Below are 12,533 nucleotides of genomic sequence, written 5' to 3'. Positions count from 1 at the left end.
AATATTTGTAATATTCCTGTGACTTTCATGCAAGTTGGTGTGTAAATTGGTTCAAGATTTTTAGAAAGCAATTTGAGAGTAAGTGCAAAGAAACTTAAAATGTGATTTCCTTTAATCTAGTGCTACCATACAGAAGAATCTATTTTATTCAGGAAATAGAGCAAATGGAAATGAGACAGATATAGATTTGAATCCAAGCTCTGACATTTACTAGCTCAGAAATTTTGAATAAATTGTTTAATTTTTTGGATCCTCAGTTTCTGCCATCTGTAAAATAGAGCTATTAATTACACTTTATGTCTATGATTAAAAAATTTTACTGTACACTGTCACCTCCTGGGGATTTTTGAAAAATGCATGCTGATTTAATTGATACAGCATGAAACCTTGGCAGGTGGATTATCAAGGCCCTGAGAGAGACTGTACTTGATGTGTTTGAGAAGACTCAAGAAGGCAAAAGCAAGTAGGTCAGGAAAACGTAGTAGAGGTTGAGATCATAGAGGTACAAGAAGTCAAGGTTGGTTTGGATTCTGTAATAGAGATTTCTTATTCTCATATCTACTTATTCTCCTATCTCATATCAGTAACAGGAGTTCCTGATGCATTTATATTGGACCAATGAAGTTAGAATAGAAGTGGCAAGTGTCCTGTAAAGCTAAAACATTTAAGAACAACTGTGAATACTGTATGTTTTCTCTGCACCTGCTCTTCACTGTGACATAGGAGGCCATGTGCTGTATTAGCTGAATGGAAAGTTAGAAGAAGCCTGGTTCTCTGAGTCACTGCATAGAGAAAAGCTACCCTAGAGAGTCATCAACTACTGTAAGACTTTGTGGATATAAGAAATAAAACTTTGTTTTGTCAAATCTCTGCAATCTGGAGGCTTACTTATTACTTCTTCTTTATTACTATTTTGTTTATTTGTTACCATAGCTTAATTATTTATTATTGATCTCTTATCCTATCCTGAATAATGTAAACATTTCAGGCCTTTGAAGGAACTTGACTGCTACCCTGAGTAGTTGGATAGCCTATAGGAAGTTTTTAATTTACCTTGTTTTGCTTTGTTTTGTTTTTGCAGGGAAAGACTTGTTCTGAGCTAACATCTGTTGCCAATCTTCCTCTTTCCACTCCCCATCCCCAAAGCCCCAGTGCATGGCTGTATATCATAGTTGTAAGTCCTTCTAGTTATTCTATGTGAGTCACTGCCACAGCATGGCTACTGACAGATGAGTGATATGGTTCCATGACTGGGAACCAAACCCAGGCTGCTGAAACAGTGAAAGTACTGAATTTTAACCATTAGGCCATCAGGGCTGGCTCAGCCTTTAGAAAGCTTTAATAAGAGAACTGTGATGCCTAGATTTACATTTTAACAGGAGGAGTCTGGGTACTGTTATTAGAATAATATGTACTTGAGGGCAAGGACAGAAGCAGGCAGATCAGTTATGAGGCTATTGCAACTATTCAGGATGAAATTATGCTGGTTTGGTCCAGATTATAAGCCATGAAGGTGCAGAATAGAGATTGGATTCTGAATATATTTTGAGGTAGATACAACAGGATTTGCTGATGGATTAGATGTGGAAGTAAGATATAGAAAATTTGAGGATGGCTTTGGACATTTTGGCATGAACTATTTGAAAATTTGAGGTGTCTTTTACTGGAATGAGTAAGAAAAAAATGAGTAGGTTTGTGAGTGAAGACAGGAGTCTACTTTGGGATTTGTTGAGTTTTAGATGACTCTAGCAACTAAAGGAGTCAAGTAGGCAGTTGTTGATATAACAAGTCAGGACTTAAAAGAAAAGGTCCAAACTGAAGATATATATTTATTAATCATCATTATAATAATAATATTGAAAGCCTTTAGGTTAAATGCAATCAAAAGAGAGTGGATATATTTAAAGAGCACATAAACTAATCCCTAATATCTAAAGATTACATGATGAGGAAGAACCAGTGAAAGAGACAAACAAGGAGTAGCTATGAAGTAGGAGAAAAACCACTGCAGCCAAGTGAATAAAAGAAGGAAATGGCCAACTATATAAAATACTGATGATAAATCAAGGAACAAGAGGACTGAAACGACTGTTTTTAACAATTGCAGTCATTATTGACCTTGATAAGGACAGAATGGCACAATGGTAATATGAAATTTGAGCAGGAGTGAGTTAAACACAAAAGGGAAAGAATTAAAGTCCGTAAATATAGACAGCTCTTTAAAGAAGTTATGCTGCAAAAAGAAGGAGAGAATTGGGAAAATAGCTGGAAGGGAATTTGAGTCAAGAAAGAATTTTAAGATGAGAGAATATTACCAAGTTTTTAAGTTGATGAAGAAAGATCTGACAGAAAGAGATAATTGATAGTTTTAAAAAAAGGGGAGAATTGCTGGGACAATGGCTTTAAGTAGGCATTAGACAATGAAGTTTAGTGCACAAATGGAGAGTTTCATTTTGGATAGTGGCATCCATAGTAACCAGAGGGAAAGTAGAAATAAAGGTGCAGATGCTGATAGATGTGTAGATGTAGTTGTGGATGTTGAGGAAGTTCTCTCCTTTTTGCCTTTCTGTTTCCAGGCAAATAAAAGCAAGGTCATCCATGACTGAGCGTGATGATAGGAAAACAAGTATTGGAGGTTTGAGGAGACAAAAGAAGTTATGAAGTAATAATCTAAAGTGGATGAGAGTATGAAACTAAGAGCTAGTTCTTTAAAGAGATAAATAAAATTGACAAACTTTTAGCTAGACTCACCAATAAAACAAAAGGATTCAAATAAATAAAATCAGAAATGAAAGGGGGCATATTATAACTGATACCACAGAAATACAAAGGATCATATGAGACTACTTTGTACAATTATATACCAAAAAATTGGATTACCTATAAGAAATGGATAAAGTTTTGGAAACCTACAACCTACCAAAACTGAATCATGGTGAAATAGAAAATCTGAACAGACTGATTAATAGGAAGGAGATTGAATCAGTAATCAAAAACCTCCCAACAAACAAAATCCCAGCACCAGACGTTTCACTGGTGACTTCTAAGAGTGAATTATATCAAATGAGAAGAGTAAATGCCAACTCAAACTCTTTCAAAAAACAGAAGAGAAGATAACTCTTCCAAACTCATTTTATGAGGTCAGCATTACCATCATATCAAAACCAGACAAAGATGTTACAAGAAAAGAAAATTACAGGCTAATATCCTTGATGATCATAAATGCAAAAATCCTCAACAGAATATTAACAAACTAAATTCAACAATACATTAAAAAGATCATACACCATGATCAAGTGAGATTTGCTCCAGGGATGCAAGGATGGTTCTACATCTGCAAATCAGCTAGTGTGATACACCACATTAACAAAATGAAGGATAAAAATCATGCAATCATCTCAATAGATGCAGAAAAAGTATTTCACAAAATCAAACATACATTCATGGTGAAAACTCTCAACAAAGTGGGTATAGAGTGAACATGCCTCAATATAGTAAAGACCATATATGACAAATCCACAGCTAACAGTATAGTCGATGGTGAAATGTGAAAGATTTTCCTTCAAGATCAGGAACAAGACATGGATGCCCACTCTTGCTACTTTTATTTGACCTAGTTTTGAAGTCTTAGCCAGAGGAATTAGGCAAGAAAAATAAATAACATTCATCACAATTGGAAAGGAAGAAGTAAAACTGTCACTATTTACAGAAAACATGATATTATATATAGAAAACCATAAAGACTGCATCAAAGACTGTTAGAACCAATAAATAAATTCAGTAAAGGTGCAGGATGCAAAATCAATACACAAAAACCTGCTGTGTTTTTATACACTAATAACAAACTAGTAGAAAGAGAAATTAAGAAAACAATCCCATTTACAACTGCATCAAAACGAATAAAATAAAATAAGAATAAATTTAACCAAGTAGTTGAAAGACCTGTACACTGAAAACTACAAGATGTTAATGAAAGAAATTGAAGAAGACACAAATAAATGGAAAGATATTCCATGCTCGTGGATTGGAAGAATTAAATTTGTTAAAATGTCCATACTACCCAAAGCAATCTACAAATTCAATGCAATCCCTATCTAAATAGTAATGGCATTTTTCACAAAAATAGAACAAACAATACTAAAATTTGTATGGAACCACAAAAGACCTGAACAGTCAGAGCAATCTTGAGAAAGAAGAACAAAGCTGGAGACATCAGGCTCCCCAATTTAAAACTATACTACAAAGCTATAGTAATTAAAACAGTACACTATCAACATGAAAAATGACACACAGCTCAGTGGAACAGAATAGACTGCCCAGAAATAAACTTACATAGGTACGATCAATTAATTTATAACAAAAGAGCTAAGAATATATAGTGGGGAGAGGATAGTCTCTTCAGGAGACAGTGTTGGAAAAAATGGACAGCCACATGCAAAAGAATGAAATTAGATCCCTATCTTACACCATACATAGATATCAACTCTAGGTAGATTAAAGACTTGAACATAAAACCTGAAGCCATAAAACTCCTAGAAGAAAACATAGTTGGTAAACTCCTTGACAGAGGTTTTGGCAATGATTTTTTAAGTCTCACACCAAAAGCAAGAGTAACAAAAGGAAAAATAAACAAGTGGGACCATATCACATTTAAATTTTCTGCATAGCAAAGGAAAGCATCAATAAAATGAAAGGCAACCTACTGAATGGGAGAAAATACTTGCAAATCATATATCTGTTAAGGTTTCTTTTTAATTTTAATTATTTATATTTTTATTTTATTTTAATTTTTGGTGAGGAAGATTGGCCCTGAGCTAACATCTGTGCCACTCTTATTCTATTTTTTTGTATGTAGGATGCTGCCACAGCATGGCTTAATGAACAGTGTGGAGGTCCACACCCAGGATCCAAACCTATGAACCCTCAGCCATCAAAGCAGAGTGTGTGAACCTAACCACTACCCCACTGGGCTAGTTAATATCCAAAATATATAAAGAAGTCATAGAACTGAATGGCAAGAAAACCTAAACAATTTGATTAAAAAATGGGCAGAAGATCTGAATTGACATTTCTCCAAGGAAGACATGCAGATGGCCAACAAGTACATGAAAAGATGTTCTACATCATTAATCATCAAGGAAATACAAATTAAAACTACAATGAGGTATCACCTCACACCTGTTAGAATAGCTATTATCAAACAGACAAGAAATAACAAGCAGTGGTGAGGATGTGGAGATGAGAATCCTTATGAGCTGTCACTGGGAATGTAAATTAATGCAGCCACTGTGGAAAACAGTATGGAGGTGCCTCAAAAAATTAAAAATATAGCTACCATATGATTCAGCAATTCCACCTCTGAGTATTTGTCTGAAGAAAATGAAAAGATATATGCACCTCCATGCTTATTGCAGCATTATTTACAATAGCCAAGATATGGAAACAACCTAAGAGTCCATCTATGTATGATCAGATTAAAAAATTGTAGTATATACACAGTGGAATATTATTCAACCATAACAAAGAATGAAATCATGCCATTTGCAACAACACGGATGAACCTCAAGGGCATTATACCAAATGAAATAAGTCAGAGAAAGACAAATACTGTCTGATCTCTCTTATATGTGGAATCCAAAAAAAAGCAAAAACAAAAAGCTCAGGGATATACAGAACAGATTTGTGATTGGTGGTGTGGGGAGAGGTAAAGGATGAGAGAAAAGGGTGAAGGGAGTCAAAAGGCAAAAAGAAAAACAAATAGCTAGCATTTTCCGAAGCCTTCTCTGAGCCGGTACTACACACCGTCCCTATGATATTTCTTTCATCTCCATTTCCAGATAACAATGCTAAGATTCAGCGGTTCCCTGTGCCAGGCTACTTCAGCAGCAAGTGTCCAGGAAACCCAGAATGTCTCCCCCCAGTGCCCACATCTTAAACCAATGCTGATATTATATCCTCACATTTTCCAAGTAACTTCAAATGATTTAGGAGTCCAGCCTGATCCATTAACTCCTGGTTAAGGATCTCTGTTCCAGCCCTCTCAACCCATTTCTCGGACGCAATGCAGAAACCCTGAGACTGAGTAGCCAATCGGATGTCTGAAATCTCATAACTTCAGCGGTCGCTGGCGAAGGCACCAGGGATCTCCCACGCTGAGTTTCTGCTCCTGAAGGTGACCCACTGGCTCCTCCACGTGTCGCTCCCTCACCAGTCCCACCCACCTGGGTGGGTGCAGGGGGCAGCAGAGCTTGTGGGAAGCAGTGGGCAAAGGCATGGACGCCTAGGCTCTGATTGATAGTCGTGGCTCTGGGGTGGTGATCTGTAGATGTGGGTGGACGTGGCTTTAGGGCCCACTGGGCCAGGAGTGACCCAGGTGGGTGACCCATGCTCTGGGCGTTCGTTGTTGGGAGGTGGACAGTCTAAATGGCCAGGGAAGGCTAACGGGATCCCCCTCCACAAACACTTCCAAGTCACAGTGGCCAGGAAATATTTTTCCCAAGAAATTAAATTTAGTGAAGGCAAGAGTGCATAGCATTTTAAATTTAATCCATATCCCTCTCTGAGCCTTCCAGGTAGTAAGGTTTAGTGGTTAGGAATGTGGACTTTGGAGCTACATTGTGTGGGTTAAAATCTTAGCTCCTCATTTTCTAGCTGTGTGAATTTGAGCAATGTGATACCCTCTCTGGGCCTCAGTTTCCTCATCTATAAAATGAGGATAATAACACCTCACTCATGGGCTTGTTGGGAGGATTAAATAGAACTGTTGTCAGACAAGGCCTGGGAGGCTCTGGAGCATCAGGGGGTGCTGCAACTCCAGGCAGGAAAGTTGGCCGGGCCAAGACACACACACAAGAGAGGAAACTGGGCTGCCTCCATGAGCACTCACACAACCCAGGGGAAGCAGCCACCACCGCAGGGACCTGAGGGCCTAAGGAAGGGGAAAAAAAACGGTATGAGAAGAAATGGAAAGAGAATAGTGACATAATTGCCATGAAATAAAAAGTTAGGTGACCATACATTCCAATTTACCCAGGAAAGGCCAATTTATGTCTGTTGTCTAAATGAAATTACTAATAGTTCCTCCTTTCATTTAAAATTATATGTTGTCTCTTTAACTAAAAATGTTCTTGTGATAGTAATCTTAAATTTAAAGTAAGGTGAGTCAGAACATTTACAACTTTTATCCCATAGCTACAGGCACAAAGTGAGTGCAGAGTTAGATTTAGAGAGGGTTCTTGAAAAAACACAATAAAGTGTGTGTCGTGTGTGTGTGTGTGTGTTAAAGAGGTGGGGGGGGGTGAAAAGGAGAGAAAGAGAAAGAATTTATATTAAACAGTAATTCTAAGAATGAACCATAAAATTAATGCTGGTAAGGAGGAGAAAAAGAAATGAAGAAAATGTGAAAAGTTAATCAGACCACTCTATTTTCAATGCATTGAAGTTGAAAGATTGGTGAATTGGCATTCAAGAGAAAGGGAATTGGAAAAATAGAAAGTGATAGGTCAGGAACTGAATGCCTAAGATTTAGATTATTAATAATTTGCATATGTTTGTGGAAATACAAATTCTAAGCTATTTCCAAGGAATTAATTAGTTGAGACAGGATGCAAGCTCCCTGAGGAAAAATACACAGTACTGAGAATCAAAGTTGTTACAGTTATTTATTGTTGCATAACAAACTATCTCAAAAAGTAGTGGTTTTAAACAATTTACTATTATCCCATATGATTCTATAGACTTTCTGGGATCATACGGGCAGTTGAAATTTGGGGTCTCTCTCTCTCTGTCATGTGGCTGCAATCAGATTTTGGATGGAGCTCTAATCATCTCCTAAGTTTCATTTAGAACTCATGCAATTGATTCTGGCTGTTAACTATGAGCTCAGCCAGGATGTCAACCACATGAACTCTCCATGTGGCCTGGGAGTGTCACACTGTGGTTACTGTGTCCTAGAGTGTCCAAAATACAAATATTCGAAGACATTAATGAAGAAGATGTAAAGTTCTTTGTAGTCTAGCCTTGAATATCCTGAAATATCACACCTATTGCATTCTTTTTTCAAGAAAGTCACTAAGGCCAGCCCAGATAAGGGAAGAGTGGAATTAGACCACACTTTTGAAGGAGTGGCAAAATCATATTGCAGAAAAGTATGTGGGATACAAGATACTGTTTGGGCCATCTTTGTAAGATAAAACCTGCAACAGTGCACCCTCTGGCCACAATAATGCATACCTCCTCATACATGCTAAATATATTCAGTTCTTCCTTAAGATTCTAAAGTCTCATTCCCATTAAGAGATTAGTTCAAAATCCAGGATTTCAGCCTCTAAATCAAGACAAACTGTGAATAAGCCTCTTAGAGTTCTTCAGTTCCTTGTATATAGATCCTTCAATGTAGTTCCTCTCAATCTGAAGACTGTGTAGTAAAGAAATGAGAAAGGAATCTGCCACCTACACAGCCAACATACCATAGTGATACAGATGTAGCAATAACTGCAATAGATATTCACATATAAAATATTGGAAGAGTCATATTATAGTCACAAGTCTATTACAGTTTCTAAAATCCAGCCAGAGATATATCACCAGTTTCTTAATAAGGACCCAATCCTGCTTCCTGGGAATGATTCTCCAAAGCTCTGGGCTAACCTCTGGGAAATTGGCTCTATATTCTATGTCATCTTTGCTTCTCAGTGAGAAAGGACTTGTATTTACATCCTAGTACTTTTCTCCACCTGCTGCCTACCTAATAAAGTTTGAAACCCAAAAGCCTCACTTCATTTTGTGCTGACTCTGTCCCTTTTAGTACGTTTCTAAATGTCCCCATGTGTACATTTCTCTTAAAAGTTGTAGCTCTCTATGGATCTTTCAGGGTTTACTCCTTTAGACAAAATTCATACTCACAGGTATCTTTCAGATTGCTTCCTGTGTCTGATTTTGCCTGAGAGTTAAGGTTCTCTGGGAAAATATCCTTAAGATTCTTAGAAGTTTCTCTGTCTAATTGAAAAGATTTATTAGTCATACCCTAGTAGGCATTTTCTCTATTCTCAGAAAAGTATCTTACAATCTCATCCTAGAGATGATGTTATATTTCTGAGGACATTTTTTCCTTTGAGATTCTTTGGTCACTTGGAGAAGCTATGGGAAGTACTCACTTTTTTATTTGAACGCAGCCAGCTGTGACTCCTTTGTATTTACTCTAAATTATGCTTGAACACTGAATAATTTCATTTTATTTTATATCTCTTTTTCTGTACCTTATCATATGTGGCATAAAAATAATGTTATTTTCAGTACTCTGCTTCAAAATCTCCTTGGCCAAATGCATCAGTTAATTAGATATATTTTCTATTTTCCATATTATTGCAAGCTATGATATTGCCAAATTTTCTATGACTACATACCACTCATACATTTTTCTCTAGCCTCCAATAATAGTTTTCTCACTGTCTTTCAAGCCTTCATTAACAACCTCCACAAGACCCTTTCAGCTTCTGCCTGCTGCCTTTCCAAAGCTAATGCTCTGTGTTTTATGTTTTTGCTACATCAACAACCCACTTCCTGTTGCCAATTTCTGTATCATTGATCTATTGCTATATAAGTAACCATCTCCAAATTTATCAGCTTAAAATAGCAAATTATTACTTCTTATGGTTTTATGGCTTGGCTTCAATCAGTTAACTAGTTCTCTCTTTGAGTCTGTCACACATTACAGTGAGGTGTCAATTGAGCCTACAGATATTTCATGTCTCTACTGGACTGGATATTCAATATGACTTACTAACATAACTGACAGTTGTTTCTGACTGTTGGCTGAGATTTCAATTGGAGTCATCCACCAGAATATTTAGACGTGGCTTCTTCATGTTGCTTGGGATACTCATAGCATAGTGGTTGGTTTCCCAGAGGGAGCCTATTAAGATCAGACATTTCAAGAGGCCAGCCCCATGGCCCAGTGGTTAAGTTTGGGCACTCTGCTTCAACAGCCCAAGGTTTTGCTGGTTCTGACCCTGGGCAAGGACCTAGTATCGCTCATCAAGCCATGCTGAGGTGGCATCCCACATAGCAAAACTAGAAGAACCTATAACTAGAATATGCAACTATATACTAGAGGGGGCTTTGGGGAGAAGAAAATAAAAAGAGGAAGATTGGCAACGGATGTTAGCTCAGGACCAAATTTAAAAAAAAACAAAAAGAAAAAAGATCAAGCATTTCAAGAGACCCAGGTAGAAAGTGCAAATGTTTTTACGGCCAGCTTAGAATGTCCCTTCCACTGAATTTTTTGTCAAGGAATCCCTAAGTCCAGGCAAGATTCAAAGGAAGTAGAATTAAACTCTAACTATTGATGTAGAAATGGCAAGTTTACACTGCAGAAAAGCATGGAAGATGGAATACATTATTGTGCCTATCTTTGGAAAATACAATCTACCACACTAAGTTATTAAGTAGTCAGCTCCATGGACATTAAAATCACCAAAAATCTTGAAAAGAATTTTTTGTTCCAGAAGCCAGAGTTCTTCAAAGCCTGAAATAAGTAGATATAATTGGTAACATATTCTGATAATGTGAGATTTAAAGTTTTGGAGTTTTAAGATGGATAAATAATACTAGGCAAGAAGCAGTTATATGGAGCATAAAGGAAAGCTATGTTACTTCCAGGCCCAGAAAATTACTACAGGAACCAAGTCTATGGGTTTTTCAAACGACTAGGACTTTTCTCATCTGGAAGGACTCAAATTTCTCAGGTATCAGAATCACCTAGAGAACCATTAAACAACATAAGGGCCCATCAAAGTAGGATAGAGACTAGGACTTTATAATTTTACCAAGTTTTCCTGGTGATTTTGATATCCACCAACAATTCAGAGCCACTTTTTTAAGTTATTAATTTTCCTGGGTGATTCTTAAAAGAGGGTAATCATTTGCGGTTAGCTTTACCAACTTTCATCTGGAAAGTGTCCTTCAAACGTATCCCAAATTGTTAGACCTTTACTGCTCTCTTTTAAACTGTTTATAAGAATAATGTGCTCTCCATATTATATATGATCAACATCATATCCCATAAGTCTTAGAAATCTATCTCAAAATAAGATGGAAATTTCCCTCTGATCTATCTTTTCATGCAGATATATCTTCTTCAACTTTTTTTTGTTGCCTCTCTTGACATGTACCTCCTTATCTTCTCTCATTGATTCCTACAACTCATAGTGGATTTCTAGGATTTCATATATATTTAAGTCACTATTATAGATATTCTAGCTTTAAAAAATGAAATGCATTCCAAAATCAATATAGTTATCTGTTTATTTTTCCAAGCTCTCAGTCTAATGTCACTTAGTCCCTCTAAGAAAAAAGAGTAGGATGATTTTTTCCCTAATATCCTTGGTCTTCACCCCATAAATGATTGGATTCAGTGCAGGAGGGATGGCTACATAGAGGTTGGCAATCAGTATGTGGAAGGAGTGAGGAATATTGTGACCAAAACGGTGGGTGAGGACAGAGAACATGGCTGGTGTGTAGAATATAAGAATGACACAAACGTGGGAACCACATGTGTTGAGGGCTTTCCAGCGGGCATCCTGGGATGGAAGGTTAAAGATAGTATGAAGGATAAGAGCGTAGGAGATGCCAATGAGGATTAGGTCTGATGTAACAGTCACTATAGGAACAGCAAAGCCATACCAGATGTTGATGGAGATATCTGCACAGGCAAGTTGGGCAACACCTATGTGCTCACAATATGTGTGGGGAATGATGAGTGTTTGGCAAAAAGGCAGTCGCTTTAATAAGAACACACATGGAAAGATGATACAAAAGCTCCTGCTGACAATACCAATTACAATCTTAGTAATAATCTGACGGGTGAGAATAGTGGTGTATCTTAGAGGGAAGCAAATAGCAACATAGCGATCAAATGCCATGGCCAGCAGAATAGCAGAATCCATGGCAAAGCTGTAATGGAGAAAAAACATCTGAGTAAGGCATCCAGGAAAGGTTATTTCCTGGGGACCTATCCAGAAGATGCTGAAGGTTTTGGGTACACATGTATTAGACAGGATGAGATCTGTAGCAGCCAGTATGGAGAGGAAAAAGAACATGGGCTCGTGAAGTCTGCGCTCCATGTAAATAAGGTAGAGAAGGGCACTGTTGCTCACAAGGGCCACAAGGTGGATAATAAAGAAGGGAATCCCAATCCAGATGTGGAACTGCTCCAGCCCTGGTATTCCCAGTAGGATGAATGGGCCTGAATTGAAGCTGCTCAAGTTGAATGTGGCCATCATGGTCTTGGATTGGATGTGTCTCATAGACTGAAAATAAAAATTTCACAGCTGATTGTAACAATGATTTACAGTTGTCCACCTCTGTGCTTTCTCCAGTATCATGCCATCACTTTCAGCTGTGGAAAGTACTAAACTATCCGTCTTCTTTTCTCTTTACTAATAAATATCTGCCAAATTTTTATCCACAATTCTGTCATAAAAGAAGTGGTATTGAAATAATTTTTCCCAGAGACACAGTCATATAATTCTGAA

At 37.3% G+C, this 12,533-nt stretch overlaps 1 protein-coding gene across 1 annotated transcript; it reads right to left on the bottom strand.

Annotated features, from left to right (window-relative positions):
* Positions 1-11,330: 11,330 nt before the first annotated feature.
* Positions 11,331-12,281, bottom strand: OR52H20 (olfactory receptor family 52 subfamily H member 20). Its single transcript, XM_001499287.2, has one exon. The coding sequence runs from the start codon at positions 12,279-12,281 to the stop codon at positions 11,331-11,333; it is 951 nt and encodes a 316-aa protein (XP_001499337.2).
* Positions 12,282-12,533: the final 252 nt, after the last annotated feature.

This window comes from Equus caballus, chromosome 7, assembly GCF_041296265.1.
Source record: "Equus caballus isolate H_3958 breed thoroughbred chromosome 7, TB-T2T, whole genome shotgun sequence".
Lineage (NCBI taxonomy): Eukaryota > Metazoa > Chordata > Mammalia > Perissodactyla > Equidae > Equus > Equus caballus.
Note: the sequence above shows the minus strand (reverse complement) of the source record. Positions and strands in the feature narration are given on the sequence as shown.